Source organism: Neopelma chrysocephalum, unplaced genomic scaffold, assembly GCF_003984885.1.
Source record: "Neopelma chrysocephalum unplaced genomic scaffold, ASM398488v2 Primary Assembly neopelma1_42, whole genome shotgun sequence".
Classification (NCBI taxonomy): domain Eukaryota; kingdom Metazoa; phylum Chordata; class Aves; order Passeriformes; family Pipridae; genus Neopelma; species Neopelma chrysocephalum.
This window is the reverse complement of record NW_020897700.1, coordinates 1,548,131-1,573,135: the sequence shown is the minus strand read 5'-3', so window position 1 is coordinate 1,573,135 and position 25,005 is coordinate 1,548,131. Positions and strand designations below refer to the sequence as shown.

Sequence of the window (25,005 nt, the reverse complement as noted above, 5' to 3'; positions counted from 1 at the left end):
ACAAATATAGAGGTTTAATTTTGCTCTAGTAGTCAGGGAATATTTAGAGTACTTGGAATGAAATATGTGTGTGTAAATTATATACATACATAGGAATTATTTGTATGTGTGAGGTGTACTGAATTGAGGATAAAGTTGCTGAAAACTTAGAATTACTGTTTTTAGGAATTCTGCCAGTTGATAGTAAACAAACTCTTATTTTAAGGTTTTATATTTGTTGGTTCAGCTTGCCAAGTTTAAGTCAGAAGTTCAATTTACAACCTTTTGCACCCATTATATGTTCTGTGTTTTTCAAATGTGAGATGATACAGCTTTCTTCAAGAATATTTTGTCATCTCAGTAAGTTAAGAGCTCACATGATGGAGCATCACATGATTGCATTGTTTTGCTGAGACCCATTCTATAGGAGTAATTATGACTCCATAAGAAAATAGATTTAGTTGCTGTTTACAACACTTGCTTATCACTTTGTATGTCTGGACAGATAAAAGAGGCAGAAGCCAAAGCTGCTATTGAAGAAGAGAAGCGAAGACAACAGGTATCAACCTTTTTTTCTTCTTCACCCACATCCTCCTCACCTTGTTCTTGTTAGTAAAAAACTTAATTTATACGCAACTAAATATGTATAGTTTGTAATGTCATATGCATAGTCATTCCTGTCAGGTGTTACTGTACTTTCTGCGCTGTAAATTATTTACAATGATTAAAAGGCCAGGTTTTCCCAGATAATTTTTGTAATTTTATGCAAAATGTTTATTTTTAAAATACTAAGTACTCTTTATTTTAATCAAACATTTTATACTTCGTAAACACCCACAGAATGCTGAAGAGCCTCTGCAGAGATTTAAATATTGGGTGAAGCTCCTCTTCTCCCTCCCATCATAAAGGAGCAAGGACAGCTAAATGAGTCTATGTCTTTCAAGGTCTCTGAGGTGGGAGGGGGGAAATGTGTATTTATTGTAATTGCTGTTGGTGGTGAGGGTATGTGGTTGGCATTGTAATCCACAAAGCTTCTGTGCCAGCTTCCAGGAGATGCTGATACTAATCATATTTCAGGCAAACACTGTAAGCTCGTTGGTGGTGATGGCTAGGTCAGGTTTGTCATTTGGAGTCTGTAACTGACCTTCCAGCCAGTTCATCCACGTGTGCCTCAGTAAGCATTTGACACCAAATCATATTCCAACTCCAGTGTGTGCTTTCTGACTCCTTTTACTCAGTTGTCACAACATTTATGTATTTAGGTTATATTTGTGTTTTCACCTGCATGTCACTCTGTTTTTAGCACAGGGCACTGGCTTGCTTCCTGCTTGAAAGGGGGCAAGGGAGGCTTACTCACAGATTCAATCTTTTCATGCCATTTTCCCAGTCTCATTAGGATAGACAGTTTCTCTCTGGACCGCAGCTTCTGTTATGCATACTTCGATAATTCTCTGGGCAGTTAATTAAAGCATTATGTCTACCAAGCAATGCTCTAGCAAGGCCTACTTTTGCTTTTCAAAGGGGAGTGTGTCTACTCATCGTACAAGAAAAGTATGGAGTTATGCACCAATTGTCCAGGGGACCGGGCACTGTTTTGTGATCATCTTGCAATGTTTATTGCAACATTCATACCTCAGCTGTCTACAGTGTTGATCACATATTCCTTCATATAACTCATAGACAGTTCATCTAATTCTTCTTCTCTAAGCTGACCCTGGAAATGTTAGTTCTGGCACATAGGTCAGGAAGCATAGCTTGCACACAGATGTCTGAAACATACTGTTAGGTAGAGGAAATCTGTACCTGATGGTTCTGTAAGCTAAGTACTGAAGTGTGCTAATGGACATTTTCACATGTAAAAAATATGCATACAGTTCTAGAGCTAGAAATTCAGACTTGCTGGTGTTTGTCTCGTACTGAGTGTTTCATGCGTTCCAGAAGGCATCCCACCCATTTACTAATGATTTCTGCTGCAAAATCACTATAGTCTCTCTAGTAAAGTCTCAGTAATGAGGCTCCACTGAAACTGTAGCAGATTCACTCCAGCAGCATATTGTGCAACATCATTTTGGCTGGATTCTGCAGCAGTGATTGTTTCTCTCTGCAGTCACACCACCATTGCATTCTACTTGTACATTCACAGGAGTCTCACAGTTTCAGCCCAACAGTACCCTTGCACAATATATGGCAACTGCTCCTGTGTATGTGTTTTGTGATGGATGCAGCATAGAAAACTTCAACTATACATAATCAAGCTTATTAAAAGGTTAATTAAGAGTGGCTGGTTACTACAGCACATTAGGAAACGTTAGGACAACAACAGTAAAAGAAAAAAGGGACAAAACCAATTTAAAAAAAAAGGATAACAGTAATAAATAGACTCTAGAACTGCACACAAGTACTAACCTCAACTGCTGAAGACTTTTTATCTAACATTGGTTCCTTTCCAATTTGATCTCATAATCTGCCATCTGGTGATGCAAATTGGAGGATGTTACTATTGCAGGGTGTTGGGTCACACTAAGAGCGTATTTTTGAGTATACTCCCTTCTGACAAAAGTTTGCACCTTGTACCACCTTTCTGATCTCATTAGCACATTTTTATAGAGACTGTTCATCTGTTAGTCACAGTTTCTTAAAACCTATTTTGAGTAATACTTTAATAAATCTTTTATATACAAACTAGTTAGTGCTCTGGTAAGTGCACATTTGTATTTTGGTATTTGCTATATTTGGTAGCAACTTTTGCTAATGCCATTTACAGATGGAATCATTTGTCTCTTAGTGGAAGAGAGATGGCTTGGTTAGGCTTCTCGTCATGGCCCTAGCAGCCAAACTTCCCTTCTGCTTCTAATTCACAGGCACCCTGTGAGGCCAGGATTTTTGCAATTGCTAGAGGTGGAAAAAAGATCAGTGCTCTTTATGTCCCTCTCTAGTGTAAAAGATGTGGTTTTTAGCTAACTGTTTCAATACTGAAAGTCAGGGTCTCAAACCTGAAGTCTAGGTTATGAAAGATTTTGTTTCCTTTTGTTTTGTAGAAAGAAAACTTTTTAACAGATCCTTAGAAGGTACAAAAGTCACTCATGCCTGTCCCTGTAAATAAAAATATATCCTCACTTTCAGAATATACACTTTATGGCTGCATAGTCATTGTTATTTGCATTCAGGTAGCTGCATTGTCCCATGAGAATGTTACTCCTTTCAATGCAGGAAGAATATAGAGAATAACACATGAAAGAGCAAAATCCAGTGCCTGAGCAACACTAAACTAGACATTATCTGGCATCATATACAGTTTATATACCATATACTGGATATACAGTTTAAATAAATGCATATCATTTTACTTTTAATATGTCTATATACAAAGAAGTTAGGTTCTTACTCTAAATAAAAATCCTAAGCTTGTTTAGCTTGAAAAGTTAAGGTAGTCTGAAGACTGGACACAACCATTACTTTATTTTTCAGAGATCATTGAGGTGACACTTTGGGAATGAAGACAGTTACATAAAATCTGTAGGTAGCTTTTCAAGGATAGTGATGACTTCTCTCTCATCTCATCTTCTCATCAAAGGATGCCTAGGAATCCTTTTTCATTCTGTGTTTTGTTTTTTTATGATGTATTTATTTTTAGCCAGGTTTTTATAAAGTTCACTGAGAAACCAATGCAGTGCCTGTTATATAATTGTTCAAGCCCTGTATTTTAATTCAAATTGCTGCAATTCACAAAGCACTCTGCTTTTAAAACTTACAGATCACAAGTATATAATAACTATAGGAGCCCCAAATTTTATTTAGTGTCTGTGTAACGTGAAATACTGTCACGTTATCTATAAAACCTTAAGAACTCTGCCCTTGCCTCCAGATTTTGGATTTTGAAAAACTGTTTCATTAAAATACTTTGCTTTTCTAAAGGAGAATTAGCTAGTTGAAAGTAATCTTGTTTCAAATAGGCTGTGTGACTTTGTCTGAACTTTCCTGCCATATCATCAGAGAAGAGCCAATAATTTCTGCCTTTATTAGGTACAAAGGAATACACATCAAAATGGGTCTCCTCCTGCTAAGTGGTATCTGGTACAGGAAGGGAAGTAAGAGCTGCTTTGTGAAACTGACAAATATTTGCTGTCAGGGAAGGAAGACCAGATATCAGGCAATCATCTTGAGTTTCAAGGGAAAATTTTATTTACTGGACTACGACTCTACCCATTTCCCAAAACAGTCTTATTCTTGTTTCTTTAAAGCACCTACTGTACTGTCTTAGTCCCTCTTCCTGGCAGCACTGTAGTAGTAGTCTTGTAGATTTATTTCCTCTCATGGCCAAGCTTTGTGTCTGTTCACTGTCCATGTTTCCTCTGCTTCAGCTCAGCCTTGTGTCTTTTGCCCAGCCAGTCCCAGCTTGCTGTGCTCTGCTGCTCCCACCACTTATCCCTTTTACTTCATCTAGCTTCTCTGCTCCCTAGCACCTTGTCCCATGCTTTCTCTAGTAGCTGACAACTTGACTCAAAAATCGTCAGACCTTTTCTGGTTTTAGTCTGTCTCAGATCTCCTTTAGAGCATCTTTTCTGATCTGCCTAGCAATTAGATGGCTTCTCATTGGAGTCTCATGCCAGTCTTCACTCTTTATTCTAGGCTGCCTAGTTCGAGTTTTACTGCAGCTTTGTACCCTAAAATCAGTTTTGTCTGTATTCTCTTGGTGCTCTTTTAAAAGAATGTGGAGGGCAATGAGGAACAGGGATCAGAGGATCCTATTGTTTATTCCAGACGAGACCCTGAAACTACCATTCTGGGTTGGAAGCCTAGCATTCTTCTTATTTTGAAATTGCTCTGCTTCTTTTTTGCCTAAGGGCATATGCTTCCTATTGAAGGACACTACATACCACCTACAGTCATGAGTGACTAAATTTTTAAGTTTTAACACTTAGCAAATTGAATATTTTTGTGCATGTCTAAGATTATAGCTATTATCTAAAATTTAGCTCAGCATGCAAATGAAAAGAAATATGGAGACAAGGGAAATATGACAGATTTTTAGTTATTTATGTTTTTATTTAAATTTAGCAGAGTGCATCCTTATTACTGGAGGAGGTCTTTGAAGATTTCAGCCTGTGCTCTTATTATGTTATTGTAATAGCTTAAATACAAGTGTGTTTTTTAATACGAAAAAATAATGTATTTTTAACATATTTCATGGAAATAACAATCTCATGTTAGCCTAATATATTCAGCCTGAGTTGAAAATCGAATATAAAACTTCAGTTGGCTGCATTTTTGGCAGTGTGTTTTATAGGAAACTAAACAATGGTTTAATGCTTGAAAGGGAAGTGCTTTGTAACTGGGATGTAGTCCTACTGTCTCATCTGTAAGAAATGTATAACTTCCATTGGCTGACAGTTACTTTTATTAAATGTTTTTTTGGAATGTTATTTAAAATCTGCACATTTCCTTATTTTTAATTCTGACACAGATGTCAACTACTTGTGGTGTTCTCTTCATTTAGGCTGAGCTGGAAGCTTTCGAAAACAGATTAAAAGGGCGAAGAAAGAATAAGAGAAGAAAAGACGAAGTAGAAGTTGAACAATCATTGTGGCAAAAATACAAGAACCTCATTATGTTGCCAGTGTTTGGAGTTGCTGTTGTGATGATTGCATGGCTCATGGTCTACAATGGCTGAAAACAACTCAATATTTAATATACCTCAGTTGGACTTTAGGTAGCTATTATTCCTAGAACGTCAATCTGTGTGTAACAGAACTTAATATGCATAGATTATGCGTGTATACTATTTGCCAAGAAAAGTGCAGAGGAGGGAAGAAATGTCACCTTTTGTGTACTACATACACAGCACGATACTGAACTCAGACACTGAAAATAATAGTAGATCTTAATCTACACTGAACTGCTGATAGTTTGTCTGACTGAGATCTGTTAACATCTCTTCTATTAGTAGTGTTACTTTTCCTTGTCTCCATTTCATAATATTAAGAATAGTTTGGTATAAAATGCTTTATTGAATATATGTTTCCTGTAAAATCAGTTTAGTGGTTTATTGAAGATTAGTGTTCTTATGCTGGTCTTTATGTTGTATCACAAAATAATTTCTGTGCTTCATGTCAGTTTTAATTATGACAACTAACAGGGTACTTTGGATCACTTAGTCTTGAATATTCTGGGGCCTCATTGAGAGAAAGGAAATGTGAACTGTCTTTCAATTCAGCTATCTCACAAACAATATAGTGGCCCCCTTACAGACTGCAGACTGTGAGGTTTGCTTTTTCATTGTTTCCCCACCCCCGCTCTTCTTTCCTCAAGATCAAACTAATTGAAAAGTTCATTTAGTGGACAGATACATTGGCTGAACATGAATGTAAAGTAGTTTCAGGGTACAGGGGTGCCTTCTTAACACTATCCCCAAATGCCAGCAGCAGAAAAACAATTCAAAATTGAACTTAAGAGTATCACTTGACTATTGGTATAGATAAATGTCACAGTTGGCAATTTGCACAGGTGTGCAAAAACGTAATTGAATAGTGTCATAATACAGTCAGATGTCATTCTGAAACCATCTGGATGGTGCTTGCTAGTCACATATAAACTATCTAGCTAAACTTTTAAATGTTTAAATATTTTCTTACTGACAGTTTGGAATACCTTGCTTAAGGTTATAAGTGTTGGTTGGTAGAATTAAGAGGTCTTTATGTAGCTTCAGGATTATCAGAGAAGCTACGTGGTTTCAGCTGAGAGACTGCAAGTTAAATTCAGGAGCAGGGGGAAATCAGAAAACTGAATTTTTAAACCTCTGCTGGAAATTTTATGCTGATACTCAAGCATTACAGGTAGCTACAAAGTGATTACAAGCTCCTGAAAAAACCAAGGTACAAAGCCAAAGGGCATTAGTTGCCTTGTAATTCAGGCATATAATTTCATCACAAATCCTGCAAAAGCAATAGGACCATTTGTGTGAATTACTAGAGAAGATTGCAGTTTGCTTGAAAGCTCTTTTGGTTGATTTTGACCCATTTGTAAAGGGACTTGGTATTAATTTGAGCGTATACCCAATTGTAATTCTGATTCAGCAGCAGGAAAATAAAATAGAAAAGCTGCAAAAAGTCAGTAGCTTTTGATTGCATAGATCAACAAAACAGGGAGAAAATCAGTTTCTTCTCAATTTTTCACTGAAGTTTGGTGAATGAGGAGAGAGGTGAGGAAAACTGACAATATTTAGCATGCATTGCTGCTAATTTATAGTGCTTTATGGGGCTTTTTAATTGACTTTTTAGAGATGCATATTAGTTATGTGTCAGACCGTTAGTCTTTAAAGTTGTAGAATTAGTTGAAATTATGCCAAGCAAAGTTGCATCTCCATTGAATTTTCTTATTTTCTAGTATAAGAAATAAACCATTTTTCTTATTGTTACTTTAATATTTTTCTATAATATTAATGCCTGGAAGGTAATTCCAGATATAATAATGTTTTCTTTAAATGCTATTGTGTGACTGCTTATGCCAGTAACTCTTTTCTCACTGAGAGGGAAAGAAGAGAGATTTTTGTTCAGCTGAAGTAAAATGTGATGAGTTGTCCAAAAGTACAAAAAGATACCTTTCTGGCTGAAATAAGCAGATCAACATGAACGAGACCATTGTGGAAATAGGCTTTTATCTTACATGACTATAACTAATATTTTCTATTTACTGCTACCTTTTGCTTTAATCAAGTACAATGGAAAGTTTATCCTTGCCTCTACAACAAAGAGAAGAAATATCTCTCTAGAGAGCTATAAAAATGAACTACATTTGTTCTATGTTTGAAGTAGTTCTTAGTATTCTTTTCTGCATATTTTGTAGTATTTGTGTGAAATGCTGAAGAGGAAAAGGCTTCTCATTGATCATCTTTATTATAATAAGAAAGCACAGCAATCTTTAAAAATTCATTCTGTTCATACAGATGGGTGTGAGTGGGCATATTCCCTTTCTTAAAGGATTAATAACTCTCCTGAACCTTGCATATGCAAGACATACCTATTTTTGAAATTTTATTTAAAATAATTCTGTATATCTTATCCAACCATCTGCATTCTGTTGGTCTGCCTGCTGAACCAGATATTTATTTCTTGGCCTAAAAAAAGTGTGGGGGTTCAAGCAATCTGCAGTTTAATAAATCACTAGTTTTCTACTTGGTTCTTGAAATTATTTTTACAGTTAATTTTTTGCCTTTCTTTGGTTGGAGCTGCATGTTGTCAACAACCTTTGAAGTAAAAGGTACCTATAAAATCACCTGTTATTTAGTATTAATGAAAGATGGTAATTCTAGAAAAGAACTGAACTGAAGGTAGATGGGGGGTTTTTTAGCAATTTATATGTAGCATACTGTTACATAATGTAATGAGGAAATATTTTGGATGTTAACAGTTTACCAAAAAAAAAAGCATAATGATAAGTATACATTAAAACAATTTATATAATTTGACCTGCTGTTGAAGGGAAATTGCAGTGATAGAAGCCTGACAGTGATTTAACATGGAGAATATTTAGCCATGTGTAAAATGAAAAAACCTGGGGCTTTTCCTGATTCCAGATGCATTCTGGTGAGCATTTATCCTTCTGCTGAACCAAGGTGCTTACAAGTTGTTGGTATATTTGGGATTGGAAACTCCTTGGGCAAGTTTGTTCCCTGTAACAATATCAAATCCCTTGTGTGTGTTAATTTAATGTAAAAACCAAGTCAGACAATAAACGTATCAAAAACACTTTAAAAATTGTTTGTTCTCAAGGAACTGGTGTAGTGAAGCAGCAAACCTCCAGGGTAATGAAGACTGACACACTGCAGTGGAAGTTTTAGACATGCTTTTTGTTCCCTTCTCTGGATAGGATAGTTCTTACTGCTTGAATTAACGCTGGAATTATGTAATCGTGTTCCTTCATGTTACTAGTCTGACAAAATTGCGAAAATGGGTTGGGGAAGTTGATTAAGATGAAACAAATGGGAATGGACTGAGTAGCTGATTTTTTTTGCCTCATATGGAGAAATATATCTGGTTATTAGACATTTGTGCTGATCATAACTACTAGAGAAGGAAATGTTACTATGTAGATAGCCCCAAAATTTGTTCATAAAAGCATCTGTGCTTGATTGTGGCTTTAAAGCACTGAGTTTATCATCTCAGTAGTTCAGGCTCCCAAACATATCTGCTCTGTGCCAGCTTTTCTGAGTGATGAGCTTGTGTGTTGTGGGGTTAGAGCACAAGAGATGCTGGGTCAGAAAAATGTTCCTGTGCCAGGCAGTGGAAGCTTGATATCTGTGGCAGTTGTTCTCTGGTGTGTGCTTTAGGGTGGAGCATTCTTGTGTGGACAGTTTGTGTGTGACCCTGTCCTTGGTGTAATTTATTTGGATATCCCTCTTCTGCTTTGATTTCATCCCGTTACCAGTTGTTATCTATGGGCATTCAAGTTAGTCCCTTTTCTTGCTTCATGAATGTAAATTTGTATTCATGTCTGCTCTTATTTAAGTAAATCAGTCAGTTGCTCTAAAGAATTAGGAAATGAAGAACCTGTAGTGGTTTGTATTTACTAGGAAAGGAGGGTAAAAATCAGAGAAAATCAAATGAAGTCAAAATAATAATAAGATAATGAGATATTCTTCTTTTCACTAATGGTTAGACATTAATGAACTCCTTGAACACTGCATTAGAATGTTTATATGCCATGGTACTGGAAAACAAGTTTCTGATATGGATAGTGTATGAATATGAGCTCTGTGATGTATCAAACTGAGTCATAAGGTGAAACGACAGCTGTGTAGAAGTAAGTCGTACTCTGAGGGAACTGTGGTTCAATTCAACCAAGTATTACTTAGGCTAAATAATTGTTGCTCATGCAGTGATTTAAGTGATAAAATTGCCAACAAAACCAGAACTGAGCTTAGGCTTTCTCTGTGTGCTGTACACTGCAGCTGAACCTCGTTGTGAAACTGCAATTTCAATGGCTCTCCTGCTAGAGGAAATTAGTATGAGATTAGGAGTCATGATTGGCTTGAGGTTTGGAATCCACAGTTCTCCAGCTGAAGAAAAGCCATCCTTCAGCCAAGGCCAAGCTGGCTTTGCCAAGCTGAGCTTTGTCCTGCACCTCTTAGATTTAAGTTTTCATTTTCTATTAGAATTTTTGACTACCTACTATTAGGGCTACCTAATCTCTGTATAATACCGTTATGAATAACAAATTATGGTTTGATTACTCTTTTTATCAGCATTATAGCGCAAAATATTTGTTGTTTTACATTAAGCAGTTTGAAGATTTTGCATGAGTGCTCTTCTTGTCTCTCTTTCCATGCTTTTCCTATTTTTTGTGCAATTGTTTTAAAACCAAAACCACTGTTTTCCTCCAGAGGGGACTTTGGTTGGTTAGGTAAAAAAATGCAGGACTGAATTACCATGAGCAGAAGTCTCTTAAGTACATTGGCACTCTAGAAGCACAGAGCGCCTTGTCTCTGTACCCTAAAGTTTGCACTCAAAGTAAGAGGGCCTAAATCATAAGGTATTGAAATACAGACATCTGGAAAAGATGCTGGGGAAAGAAAGGCACAAGAAGTGTTCACCTTATTTATTAGCTTATTTATATATTCTATATAAACATATGGAATATTATATGTATAAATTTAGAAATATAAACAAAGTCTATATATGACAGGTATCACCCTCACTGATAGCCAAGAGTGGTGACACAGCTAGCAGCCATATTCATGGCTAAGTGGTTGTTCACATTTTTTTTTATGTTTTCTAACTCAAATTTTGAACGATAGCAGTTCAGAAGCACTCAGTCATGCACAGTAAAATACTGGCAGCCTTTCTGGTTTACAGATGTCATCTCAGAACCCAGCCGCTGTGCCAATGACATTTTTGTGTCTCTTGGAAGGTCCTGAACTGTTTCTGTTCTGGTAGCACCCACTTCCACTGATTTTGTCCTGTTTTTTGTTTTGCCTTTTGTCCTGTCGACTTAATCATTCTTGAATAGTGCTTGTGAGCTCCCTTATGTGCACAGACCGAGGCTTCAGTCAGACTTGACATCTTTGGATACAGGGAAGAGAGGATAAATATATCAAATGCAAGTCTTAAAAACCGATGTCTCATGGGCGTGGGGCATTTGCTCTGTAATTTGCAGCTTCAGGTGGCACTTGTCTCTTGGCCTGAGAGCTTTGCTTCAACATATTTGCACCAATCAACACCTCGCTCCACCTCCGGATCGCTGGGGCGGGTCACGGCCTGGCTCGGCGCGGGGACAGATGCAATGTCCCCGGGTCGCCGCTGTCCCCCCGCGCAGCGCTTCTTCGGACAGGAGGGACGGGGCACGGCGGGCTTGTCGCCAGGGGGCTAGGACCGGAGCCTCCTGTGGGGAAGGAGCTGGAAAAAACTGTCGTCGGCTCCGGGAGAGCCTTCTCCCGCCGGAGCCCCTTCCTCTCCGCTTCTGCTGTACCGGCGCCCCTTTCAGCTCTCTTTGGAGCTGAGGATGGGCTGGGAAAAGCGAGCCTCTGTGCTAGGGAGGAAAGCGTTGCAGTCCCTGTGCGAGCGAAACTCTCCGTCCCTGGGGTAAAATGTAAACATGACCGTAACGTAAAATGAAGCGCAGCCAGAAGGCAGGCACGTTCTCTAGCGCCCAGGGATGTCCACCCGGGAAGCGCTGATGAATGAACGGACCCACGCTTGCCATTCCCCGTTTTGAACTCTGCACTTCGACACGAGGGGCCGGGAGTACCGGTAGGTCCATGGGCTGTGCTGGCTTCTGATCGCTCCGGCCGCAAGTGCTCATCCAGGCGGCCCGGCGGAGCGCCGGCGAGCCAAGGTGAGGGCTGCGAGGGGCGAGCTCCGGGGGTTCTTGGCCCGCACATCGTCCCGGGCCCAGGCTTGTCTTGCCACCTGAAGCCCTACGCGGCGTGACGAGGCGTCCCTGATCGGTGGCGGCAAAGGGGGGGAACAAAAGCTGTGCCCACTTCATCCGCCCTCCCTGGGGGACGGGTTTAGGGCGAAATTAGCAAGTGGGCTGTCTCTCAGCGCGTACCAAAGGGGTAGAGCCTTGTGTGCAAAAGGGGTGGGGATGTGGCTCTTTCTCTCGGAGGTTTATTATTATTGGGTGGAGGAGGGGGGAGGGAGAGTCGGCCGAGAAGACAAAATGCGGGGACCCCCCCCGCCCGGCAAGTGTGTCTGTGCGGGAGGCGGGAGGAGGCGGCTCCTCGGAGAGCGAGGTAGAGAAGGGTGAGGGGGACAACCAAAGTGCAGAGGGATCAGCACCAGCCAGAGCATGCTTTCCACGCAACAGTTCCCTGTCCTGCCTGCGGAGGAGGAGCGCTACCGGCAGATCCTCTCCGCCAGCCGGGTAAGGCGAGCCTGAGGGCGCTCCCCTCCGTGCGTGGGGCCGCCTGGGGACCACGGGGCCGGGGAATTGTGAGGGCGGCTGCTCCGCCGCTCAGCGACCCCCGAGCTGCGGGCGGGGGCAGCGCGCTCAGGGGACACTCCCTGCCGCCACTGGTCCTGCGGGGAATCCCCGTGCGCGGCGCACACCCTGCGCTGCCACGGCGGGGTTGAGCGGCAGGTTCCTCGGGCAAGAGAAGGGGCGACCCGAGCCCGCCAATCTGTCGTAGCGAGAGCGGACCCGTGGCTCGCAGGGAGGGACGATGCCCTGCCCAGGGTGGCGCGGCCCGAGGGACGGCCGGGGACAGCGACCGCCCGTGCCCAACCTGCCGCGATGGGGCCGTCCCGGAGCGCTCCAGTGCCGAAACTTGCGCGGCTGTGCGGGGCCGCGTTCAGAGGCGCGGGTTGCAGGTGAGCCGCTCGTTGTTAGCGTCTCATGGAGAACCGAGAGGCGCCCTCTCCCCAGTTCTCTCACGAAGTCAGCGGGGATGAACAAGGGGGTTGATGTGCCTTTTAATTGCTCTGCTGCTGGAAGGACTGCGGAGGAGGTGGCCGAACCCGAGGGCAACAGGTCTGGATAGGATTTGCTGGAGCAAAATTTGGACTTAGCCTCTGGCAGGACGGTCATGGCAACTCCATCGGCGACCGCGCTCCCGAAGAGCCCGATGCACCGTGACTCCGGCGCGGTAGTTGCCCCCCTGGCAGGAGCGGGAGCTGAATTTACCCTTGCGTCGGTGCAGCCTGGGGTCGAGTGGAGGAACATCTTCCCCTCCTCTCGCCCTCTGCCACGGCTGTCCGGCGGGATGGTACCGCTGGCCGCAACCACCCACAGGGGGAGGTCATCCCGTGAAGCAGTGAATCCTTGCAGGGAGAATCAGCACACTTGTGTAGTTGGAAGTGTCCGAAGGGGATAGGGCGGGCGTTGGCAGTGTCCCGGCACACTCCTGGAGGAAGGATGAGGGAGCGAAGGAGCTTTCTTTGGCTGCCCTTATGGGAGAGGCGGCTGACGCAGTAATGCGAACCTGCAGGGTCAGTCCTCCCAGCCTGCCCGTCCCTCCGCTACCCGGGGCGCAGGTTCTCCCCGGTGTCCCCGGTGCGGGTGGCGCTGCCAGAGGAGCAGGCACGGCGGGGACCGCAGGTGGAGAACGGGGCCAGGGGCAGCGTTCCCCGTGACAGTGCCGGTGTGAAGCCCCGCGGCGAGCGAGCGGGAGCGTCCGCCAGCAGGGCTGGTGTCATCTCTCTCCGCCGGCAGGGCTGGCATCCCTTTCCGCCGCCGGCCAGGACCGGCGAGGGGGAGCACAGAAGTGCTCAGCCTGATGCGTGACACTTGCGGAGAGGGCGTCGGAGCCTCCTGTGCTGTCACAGCGATCGTGCGCGATCGAAATGGCACTGCAGCTGGTTTCACGAGTTTGTAAATACGGCAGTATACTTTGGTAGTATCGTTACTCCACTTGATTTAAAATGCAGAATCTTTGGACGCATTTCATGGCAGGCGATTAATTAATTAACCTTTATTTTAAATTATTAGAAGTCCGGCTGAGATGGTGAAACTCTTAAGTGAAATCAAATATCTAGAGCTTTTAATGCATTCACGAGGTCTCTTGGGAAGTTTTAGCTTTCAGCAGTAAGAATATGGTAGTGGATTTTTCCATATGCCCACTTAAACACTCCCTGTGTTCCTAAAAGACGGTCCACTCAGCAGGATTAAACTTTTAGTTTGTTTTTATAATGGATGCCCTAGTTGGAGATCTCTGTTATAAGCTTCTCAGGTATTGTGACACAGACAGCTATGAATTAGTGTCACTGAGATAATGCAAGCAATTATAATCCAAGCAACTGTAGTAATACAGGGAATTAGAGAACCATTCTGCCTCTGTGCCTCTGTAAAAGCTGGTGACATCTCCAGAGCACCTTGGACATCAAGGTTCTCTAGGAAGCTGGGGGCTCCTCCAGGTGAACAGAGAAATCCTAAACGATGTTCAAGCCTCCTTTAGATAGCGAATGCTGGTGACTTTTTTTCCCTCCTCTGTTTATGGAGTACCCCAACAGGCAGATGGGTTCCCCCAGATTCTGGCTGTGGGGAAACCTGGCCCTTTCACCCTGCATGTAATCCTCATTTAGCATGCGTTTTCAAGGAAGCCACCAGCACTCATTTTCCGGAGAAGCCTCTTGTGGTGGTGAGCCAGGCACCCAGCTTGCTTGCCCAGATTAGGGTAGTCTGCTTGTGCACTTAGTGTCTCATGGGACCATCAGGACAAAATACTGTTTTTCCTAAGTCTTTTGGAGCTGTAACAAAACTTTCACTTCTTCTCCAGAAGTCTTTGCTGGCACTCGACAGTCTGTAGATAATTTGAGTGTCCGGTGAATCAAAAGTACTGTTTGAAATGTGTCATGATTGGAGGTGTTCTATAAAATGTGCAATGCACACAGGGCAATTTAATGTATCTGTATTATTGGTTGACTATTAGTTATGTATTAGATGATGTCTGCAGATACAAATGAAAGCCAGGACTGTTCGTAGTGCCAATAATTATTTAAAAATGCAGGCTTACTTGAATGCAGGGGTTGCTTTTGTGTTGCCTTTTTTTTTTTTCTGCTAAGCTTATATACATATTTAGGTCTTAGCACTCAGCTCCCTTGAGGAACATTACTGTTACTGTCCTGCCATTATACTAAGTCCATGTATTACCAGACACATAATTTCTTGTCATTACTTGCGTGGCCAAACAAGGAGTGAGTGCAGAGGCTGAGGTGGATAAGCACCTAGACAGAAATCTCATTTGTCTGGAGGAGAACGGTCCTTCCTAGAGAAGGTGGAACAGGCAAGGGAATGTTGGAATAATTATACTGGGCAAAGAAACCAAGTGGCTCCTGTTCTCACCACTACTCAATTACTCCAACCAACAAATACTGAACTCTGAACATACTCTTCATACACAAACAGGAAGACAGTGCTTCAATTGGTGTGTCTCAGTGGCTGTTTGAGCTCTGTGAGTCTTTGCCATGCTGAGGCCCAGCAAACTGAGGTCATTCCAGTCCAGTAGGCACAATACAAGCACTATAGACACTTCTTTAAGAGGTGGGAACTGTGGCTTTGCCCCCACCTGGACCAGGAGGCCCTGGATCCCAGGTATCTACTTTCAGGCTGAAGATCACTTGCTGTTAGGCAGTTACATGCAGTGGCACTCCTGGTCTGGTCTGGTCAGGTTTTAAAAGATGGTGGCTATGGCTATATTGTGTGGGAAGAGTTTGAATCCTGTCAGCATGTCAGGTATCCTCAGCAAGTGCTTACAAGGCCAGATGAATGTCTTGTTTCTGAATGCCAGCCAGGGTTGGGCAGGGGCGGATGTCGGGCCACTTGCAGCAGAGCAGTTTTAGACTTGCACATGCAGCCTAGGCCCATCCAAATGTGGGTGCCAGACCCCTTCCTGATTTTTAAATGCCTTCAGGATGAAGCAGCTAAGTAAGCAGCAGGGCTTGAGAGGGACAGTCTGATTACAGTTTGAAATATTCGTGTTTGTAGTCTGTTCCAGTTTCTTTCCCTATAGAAAAGACATGGACCATGTAACTGGCAGGCTGAGTACGTATGGTTCTTGAACCACAGGAGAGAAAGGTGGATAATAACCCCTTGTGAAGTGATGGATTGTCACAGAAGGAGGAGGAAAGCTTAAATCCTCGTTGTAAAGGTCTTCATGCACAGAATTGCCTCTGAAGACAGTATCCAATCTGCTCCAGCCTGATTACTCTCATTGTCTCTGAATTTTTAATTCTAGTGGCCCTCCACAGTCAATTGTTGCGTGAGAGCATGCAGTCTCATCTAGAACTGTACTGAGCCTCAGTCTGAGTGGCAGGGCATAAGAGCCACCCTCCACTTGCTGGGATCTGTAACTGGGGGTGTTAGTAGATGTGTGAGGTGGATCCTCACTTCTCGAGAGGCTGCATGAGGAAAAATGTGGGGAAGAAAGGAAAGGAGGAGCGCCTGGGCCTTGCCGGGGTGGCTCACCTCCTTGGCTCTCGTTGCAGCCCCCGTGTCCAGGCACAGCCCCTCTCCCCGGCCGTGAGGGGCGGGCGGGGGTGCGGGTCAGGCCGGGCAGCTCTGGGGTTTCCCCGCCGCACACACCCGCCTTGCCCGGCTCTGCTGAGGGGCGAGGGGGGGCTGCTTCGCGGGGGCCTCTCCCAGTCCGCAGCCCCGCGGCAGAATACGATGCCGATAGCATCCCTTCCCTCAGTCCTCTGCCCTCTATAAATAACTCTGGCTGGGCTGACCTGTCAGATTCTCCCGGCAGAGCGGATCCCCTGACCCTGGCCGCCTGCACTGGAAAGTCTGAATGCAAAACATGCCGTAGTAAAAATAGAGCGGCCGGGGAGCCCCGCCGGCAGGTCCCAGCGGCTCCCGGTGCCGCCCCGGCCCTCGCCGCCCCCCTGGCGCTCCCGGCTCCCGCCAGTGCTGAGAGCTCCCCCCTGCTCCCAGATCCATGTGCGCTTTTGTGCCCCAGTGGTGAGAATGCTTTTCTCGGTGTCAGATGGAAGTTTCGTTTCTGCTGTGGAACAGATAGTTCCCTTCCAGGTAGCATTGTAAATTTCGGCTTGTCTTTCTAATCAGCAAACATGAAAGAAATGGGGATAATGGTTTAATATCCTAAATGTAAAAATAATAATGAGACGACTGTCAAGCAAGAGCTTGTCTTTTCAAAAAGAGATGCGAATGTTGCTATTTCTGAAGTCTGAATTAGATTCTGTCCTTGCCTACCTTGTGCAGACAACTGTTCCCCTGGAGAGATAGGGTCTCCTTGGCTGTATAAATTATAAGCCATTATAACTTAAAGTTGGGACCCCTGGTGGCCTAGTGGTTAGCATGCAGGACTCTCACTGCTGCAGCCCAGGTTCGATTCCTCGGTCCCCCCGGGCAGATGGAGCCCGCTAGCCCTGTGAGGCCATCCATCTATGAGAAGGTCACTCTAAACAAACCTACGTCCTGAGGACCTCACTGCCATTGTCCAAGCTTGCTTGGCCCCGGCAGATGAACCTTGGGATTAAAGGGTGGGCTCAGTTCAGCGCGTGCTGTGTCTCACCTAAAAAATCCATTGCGCAGGCTGGAAAGGTAAAAGACCTTTCCCAAAATCTTCGTTCGTGAAGACTGGCCATTATTATTCATTATTATAACTTAAAGCAGTGCTTGCAATTAATTTGTGCATTATGCTGTTATTTCTGGTTGTTTTACCTGTGAAATCTGAATATCTGGAGGTTAAAGACAGAAAGTGCTGTCTGACTGCTGCTATGCCTTCTCCTTCAGGTGCATCCATGTCACAGTTCTTGGCCCTCAGTGCCTGCTGGAGCACAACCTACTGTGGGGGTGGTGGTGGGATGGCCTCAGCACTGCACATCTACTCTCTCACCCCTCACCCATCCTGTGGATGGGGGAGAAAATAAGAAGAATGAGAAGCTCATGGGTCAAGATAAAGGCTGGGAGATTGTTTCCTGATTACTATCATGGACAAAACAGACTTTGATGGAGTAAATTAGTTTATTACTGATTAATATTTAATTACTGATTCAGGTATTATGAAACAACAACAAAAGAAGAAGCAAGCATTAAAACATTTCAGGAAAACACCTCTCCTCCCACCTTCCTAGGCTCAGCTTCACTCCAGACTCCTCCCCCCTTGTTTTCACCACAGGTGGCACTCAGTCCTTTCAGTGAGGCAATGAGCAGTGCAGGGAAGGACTGTGGTTCTTCTCTGCTGCTCCTTTCTTCTCACTCATCCTCTGCCTTGGTGTGGATCCTCCATGGGCTGCAGTCCTTTTGGGAATATTTGCTCTACCATGGAGCACCCTATCCCGCTTCCCCTATTCCCAGATCATGAAGGGATGAACTGAATATTGTGTGCAATTTTGCACGCCACAATATAAGAAAGATATTAAGCTACTAGAGAGTGTACAAAGGAGGGCAATGAAGATGGTGAAGGGCCTTGAGGGGAAGCCGTTTGAGAAGTGACTGAGGTCACTTGGTCTGTTCAGCCTGGAGGAGACAGAGAGGAAACCTCATTGTGGTCTTCAACATCCTCGTGAGGGGAAGAGGAGGGACAGATGCTGATCTCTTCTCTGTGGTGACCAGTGACAGGACCAAAGGGAATGGCCTGAAGTTGTGTCAGGGAGTTTTAGGTTGGATATTAGAAAAAAGCTCTTCACCCAGAAGGCGGTTGGGTGCTGGAACACGCTTCCCAGGGAAGTGGTCACAGCACCAATCCTGACAGATTTCAAGAAGCATTTGGATGATACTCTGGGGCACATGGTGTGACTCTTGGGGATGGTCCTGTGCAGGGCCAGGATTTGGACTTGATGATCCTGATGGGTGCCTTCCAACTCGGCAGATTATGTGATTCTGTGATCCTTCAGTTCCTTTTCATCACCTCTGTCATTAGGGTGGAAACCCTGTAACATCTGCTTCTTTGGGTGCCACACAGTTTACAATTCTCTGTTTTTATTAGTATTGTTGCCAGCAAAATGTAGTTTTTTAGCACCTTGCCCTATAGAAAGTGAAAAGAGGCTGAAAATCAGATACAGACAGATGTCCTTTGGAATGGTGAAGTTTATGCTGTCATGGTTCAAACCCTGACTCTGGGGGACAGCTGCTGTAAATCTGGGGGAAAAAGACTGTCAAGTTGCATCATGGCAGGTGCCCGGTAAGCTACTGCTCTTCCTGAATTCCAAGGCTCACTTTTTCTTGCAAAACGTATGTTTTCTATATTGAGAATTTAATTCATCTTCACCTTCCTTAAGGGAAAGGAAATGAAGGTACAGTTTCCTTTTTTGGGACCCCATCAGATTGCATCTACTCCAGTTCGTGTGTTGTAGTTCAGATAGATACCAATGTGATCTCAGTGGATGGTGCTTGTGCTTCGAGACTGACTGGTCCCAGACTTGTCAAAGTCCGTCTTTCCCTTCTTCTCTTCCTAAAACCTGTAACACTCAGTTCTGCCATATACAGAACCTAGTGTTTTAAATACTAATGTGCTAGAATCCTCCATGACTGATTTGTTTGATGCTAGAGAGATCTGACTTCAAAATGATTTAGCAGTAGTAGTAATTGCCCAGAGCAATTCCTATTACTGTTTGTCACCTAAAAGAACTAGTTTCAAAATAGCCTGTACTGTCATTCCAGTATTACTGTGAGTTACTTGAGAACGTCATAGACTTGGGAAGCATTTACTAAGGAAAGAGACACTCATTTTTTCCCCCTTACTGCCTCTGAATGAAGCAGTAAGAAATCACTTACATGCTCCTTGCGTTGTTCATCTCATTAGATTTCAGAAAGTAGTCAGGTCATTCTCTTGGGAATAAAAACACTGGTAGCACTGAGGAGTTTTTCATCCCACGCCTCTCAGACCTGCAGCTCTGCATTAATGTAATAATACAGCATATAACTGTAAAACACAATTGTGTCTGCTCTGGACTTCCATGGGCAAGTGGTACAACATGGAGATTTCTTCTATTGCTCCTGATTCTCATGTCAAATCTTCTGCTGTGTGGACTATTTTGCCTGTGTTAAAGTTGTCCCGAAACTAGTGGGACCTGGAGATGATAGAAACAGCACATACTGCAGTGCTCAGACTTTCCCCAGCTTCCTGCCTTTTCGCATTACCAGGAAGAAACACAGACAGCTGAGGCCACCTTGCCTTAGCAGCTTGTGCATTTTTGCCAGGACATAGTATTGAGGGACAGTTTATTGTTTGAAAGATGCTAGTTTTCTGCATCTGCAAATATTGTCCAAGTAGATAATATATCTGAAAGAATGTCAAGAACTGTAGAGTAAGTCGCTATCTTTCTTTTGTTTGTGTGGTTTTTAAATTTTATTTTCTCTCACCTTGTTTTTTCATTTGTAGCAACTATGTAACAAACGAATTAACCAATAAGTGCCTTTTTTAAACTTCGGTTTGTCCCTGATCAGCCATTTTAAGGGAGTAAGTTTATATAATTTGTAGTGCATGTAGACAAGAATGGAAAGGAAGTCTGAAATGAGGATTGAATGTGTTTAAAAGTTGTTAACAATTCTTTTTCCCTATAAAGTCAGAGATATGAAAGAGTGTTGATGGTGGTCTGGAAGGGCTAAGAACCCAGATGGTTTCCATTCACTTTTTTCTCATCATTGATAGAAGTATTCTGTGACTCTTGGAGATTTCCAATGAAAATGTAAATGGGAGGAAACCTGGCATCTGTTCTAGGGATGACAAATTGAATATTCCTAGCCATAAATACAGTAGGATTTTTCTTCTTTGACAAAATAATTCACCAGATTGTGGTGAATAAAAACTTAGAAGTTTTTATTCCATAAATCCTTATGTGATCCATAAAACTTTAGTACTACATCAAAGTCATAGTCCAGTGTGTACACCAATGTGCCTTGTTAACCCACTTAATCTTGAGTTTTCTGTATCAGCTCCTTTTTTCATATTTTCAAGAATAATGAATAGGTTTAATCTCTAGTCACCTCTCCAGTTATTTCTGTCAAGATGTCCTGGTAGTTTCAAAAAATATGCTCCTCTTTCTGTATTTTCTTCTACTGAAGCAAAACATTCAAAGATGATATGTTTCTGAACAAAGTGATATCCTATTGAAAAATGAATGAGTCACCTCTAAATTTCATAGGTAGTAGGTTATCAACCTTTGAGACATTGTGTAAGTCCATTTTCATCTTTGGGAGGAGGCCAAATAAAAATCCAGCTATGCTGAACAGATAGAACTTTGCTTTTACACTCCATCATGTTCTTTCCTTTGATTAATATTGCTGCTGGTCTTATCCTTGGTCCAACGATTAGTTCAGAAAAAAGTCAGTAAAGTTAACGTTACACATTCAAATAATAATTTCAAATTTTTCTTAGCAGATGTTTGTAGTGTAAGAATAATTACCCATTTTAGTGAAAAATTAATAAGAAATGCTTGAAACATAAGGAGACAAATGCTTCTAAGAAGATTCATGCCTTTTTTAGCTTGTATTCTAGTTTAGCATCCAATTCATGTAATTGAAAACTTTTGATTTTAAGTAAGTTGTACAGTTGTATAATCAGCAATACACATCGCGGATACATAATGTACTGATCACCTTCAAGTTCAGAAGGCTAAGTCTACTGATCAGGCAATAATGGGAAAAAAGGTTATGTCCAATTATGAGGTCTAATTGCCTTGTGGGAGGGGGATTCTGATGGGATTTCTACATAAGGGGTGAGTGATTGATACCCTGAATGGGAGCCACAGGACAAGCAGGATTTCTTTTTGTTCCATCTAGTTTTCCAGGCTTGAAAGCTGCTTTTAAGAGGAGGTTTTCCTCTGACTGTATGCCTCCACCCCCTCAAAATGTTTGGGTTTTTTTCAAAATTTTTTTATTGTCACAAATTAGGCCACTAGGATTTTTTTTAAAAGTTTTTTTTATGGTTTTCGATTTTGCTTTCCAGCGCTAATGGCTCTTCTCCAGACATCTGCTCATTGAATTCCAGGCAAAACAGGAACCTGAAGTGAGTACTGTGTTACTCCATGCCTGCTGGGTTGTAGTTCTCAGCAATGTGTAACCAGAGGCTTGCCACCGCTGTTCAACGTGCTTAGCAAACCTCAATGCAATGAACATCTGGGTAGTCAGGAAAGCATTAGAGTAGTGTCTGGGCGTGTTCAGAAGAACAGCATGGCACTGTGGAAAATTCTATGAGTAGTTTTTGCAAGCCTTAGCAACTTAAAGAAAACTAATAACCCCTAAAGCCTAAATTCTGCATTAATTAAAGATTACTTTCCCCAAAATACTTTCCCACTGCCTGCTAAAGTGGGCTGAATGGGTGTTCATGTTCTGGCATTGAGAAATATAAGATAATGCTAACCATAGTCGTTCTTAAAATGAATGCCTTCCATACACACTTCAGTTTTTGAAAAATCTTTGATATCTTCCATATGTTTACTGAATCTTGCTCATATTAAGAGGCGTGGCAACATCACACATCTTTACCACCAGCTCTGAGTAATGAAGAAGAGACAGCTTAGAATTGCAGTAAGTTTGCCATCAGCTGTACTATTTCCTAACCTGAACATTCTTGAAAATTCAACAAAATTCCATTGTGATTGTGGGAAGCATCCCCATAGTAGTCACAAGTTTACATCAGTGAAATATAAATAATTGTAAATATATACAGTATATGTAAACCATCATCATTTATGCCAAAGCAGAATCATTATTCAGCAACACTTCTTTTTAAAAAAGAAGGAATTAAAACATACTGGTGTTGAAGAGTGATACTGCTGTTCTCTAGTAGTGATAAATATCCTTTTTCCCCTCTCTTCTAATTAAATTTTGAAAAGTGATCAGTACTGACCATATATGTTGGCTAATGGAGTGTCTAATTCTCATTTATAATGAGATGGAGAGCAGTTAGTGATGTCATGTTCTTGACACATGGAAGATTCTTTTTTTTCCACTTGCACCCTTTTACATGAAATGTTAAGCATTGTTCCCCTGTAATGGAGGATCAAGGTCAATAGTTTTCTTGTCAATAACTTTCTGATTTCTAAATAAAATATTTTCGTGGAGACTAATTATTACATTATTTATTTCTATTTATTTTGATATCAAATAGATGTTTTGAAAGTGCTTTTGTAATCCACTACATTGCCAGGATAGAACAGTGGAGCCTTTCCCAAAAGAACTAGATGGAATGAGAATAAACTCCTCAGAATATCAAATCTCCTGGCTGTAGTGCCTATGTCCATAAGTGATCAACTTATTTCCACCTCCCTCAAGCTTTCAGAAAGGGAAGAATGAATTGTGAAAGAGAAGTTGCACCAGAAGCAAGCTCTCTTAAATTGAGCATACCCTGTAAGATAGTAACTTGGATGCTGATAACACCACTGAGAAATGCATTCATCTGTCATCCTGGACAAAAACAGATTTGGAACTCAGTGTGTCAGTGGCTCTGATAGCTGGTTGTACCTCAGCTACAAAATTGGAAGTGAGGGTTGGTTATGTCTGAGGTATTTGCAGTCACACTGGACAGCACTGTAAGCACTTGCTAAAGGAGACGTAGCTTGGAAAGTGGCGGTGAAGGCTCTCAAACACACCGATAACTGGAACACCATAGCTGTGTTTGGGTTTTGTCTCAGCAAACTTACCCCTGGCTCTATCACAAACTGAAGCTGGAGCGGCATCAGAGCAATTGTCACAGAGCTGAGTGTCACATACCTGAATGTCACCTTGTCTTTTCTGAGCTTCTCCTGCCTACCTCCACAATTTCCCAGTCCCAGAGTTGTCTCCGTGGCTTACCAGACTGCTGAAATTGTCAGGAGTCAAGAATTCCAAATTTGTGCAACAGAAATAAAGAGTACCACATCAGTATTCATTTGTCTGAATGTCATCACTTCTGGTGATGCCTGATTTGCATTTTTACAGCACTGTGTCTCAAATTGGATTAATAACAGCTTGAAAAGTCACCTGAACAGAAGTGGTCAGTGGGTCCTTATGGTAGTCTGAAAGGCAAAAAAAAAATCACCTTATTTTACACATTGCATCTTCTTTAGCAGAGACAAAACATCACTGACACAGTTACACTTTCATTACTTTAAGTGAAAGTGTATGTCGGGAAGGTTAAATGTCTTTCAGGTTTCTGCTTCAGCAAAGGAATCCTGCTGGACAGGGCATCTAGGACCAGCCAAATGTTTCTTCTGGAATGATGTGGCCAGCTTTATATGACATCTCCCTTACTTGGATACTGTGTATTTCAGATTGGTTAATTTCCTGAAAGGGAAAGGATGTCTGATCATCAAAAATTAACTTTGAACTAATTACTTCAGCAATTTATAATTTGTCTGAGGATATGGAATTTCCTGGGAGAAATTACAAGGAATTGCTTGGACTGTCGGGAAAAGTAGTGCATTTCATTGTGCAAATAACAATTCATGTGATAACATCCTTCTCATATTTGCTGCCTTGCTGTATGAAGAGGGTTGTTTGGGTTGTTTTATTTTTCTGCCTTACTGTATGTGAAGGTTTTGTTTTGGTTTTGTTCTTTGCTGCATGAAAGGTTTTTTTCCTCTGAATGGCACTATTTACTTTCAGAATAACTATGACTCTTCTGTTCTTAAATTTGTGTACACTGGAATTTGAGTACTATTTGTATTTGCAGACAAAAAGCTGCTTAGTATCTAGTTTCTTTGGCTGTCTTAACATTCATTCTTTAGGGTCCATTTCAGTTTGGCTCTCTGATTCCTGTAGCACTGAAAAAGAAAGATTATGCAACTTTTTGCCTGTTTGTGTTTTTAGTATGTGACTTTGTACATTTGGAGGATTTACCTTACACTTTCTATTTGTTATAGTGACTGTTAAAGTATGATGTTATATTTCTTGACTATAAAGTAGTCAAACAGAGGTGCATTGCTAACTCATTCATGTGAACAGGACAGAATTGATAAAAAATGTAGACCATTTCCGGCTTCTGTTACTCATTCCCAGGCATTTGAATGTAATGAGTCCATAAAAAAAAGCTGTAACAATGAGTATGGCTAAATTTATATATATATATATATATATATATGCTGTTTTGTGCTTAAACATTGGCATTTCACACGCTCAGTTTATGGCGTTTATGGCTACACTCTGTAA

General features: G+C 42.1%; 2 protein-coding genes across 6 annotated transcripts in view; both read left to right on the top strand.

Annotated features, from left to right (window-relative positions):
• NFXL1 (nuclear transcription factor, X-box binding like 1) overlaps nt 1-8,732 on the top strand; it is a 46,600-nt gene extending 37,868 nt beyond the window's left edge. Inside the window, exons 21-22 of the mRNA XM_027676330.1 lie at nt 485-538; nt 5,477-8,732. Of these exons, the coding sequence (XP_027532131.1) occupies nt 485-538; nt 5,477-5,650 (228 nt within the window). The 3' untranslated portion in view covers nt 5,651-8,732. The remainder of the gene's footprint in view (nt 1-484; nt 539-5,476) is intronic.
• A 3,368-nt stretch (nt 8,733-12,100) lies between these two features.
• Nucleotides 12,101-25,005, top strand: part of CORIN (corin, serine peptidase) — a 129,580-nt gene continuing 116,675 nt past the window's right edge. For 4 of the 5 annotated variants that reach the window (XR_003533155.1, XM_027676327.1, XM_027676328.1 and 1 more), the window contains exon 1: nt 12,101-12,339. Coding sequence is in view for 4 of the 5 variants with exons in the window: in XM_027676327.1 (XP_027532128.1) it covers nt 12,265-12,339 (75 nt within the window). In the remaining variant the exon portion in view is untranslated. Of the gene's footprint in view, nt 12,340-16,273; nt 16,942-25,005 lie in introns of those variants that run through there. The other variant, XM_027676329.1, reaches the window with a different exon arrangement.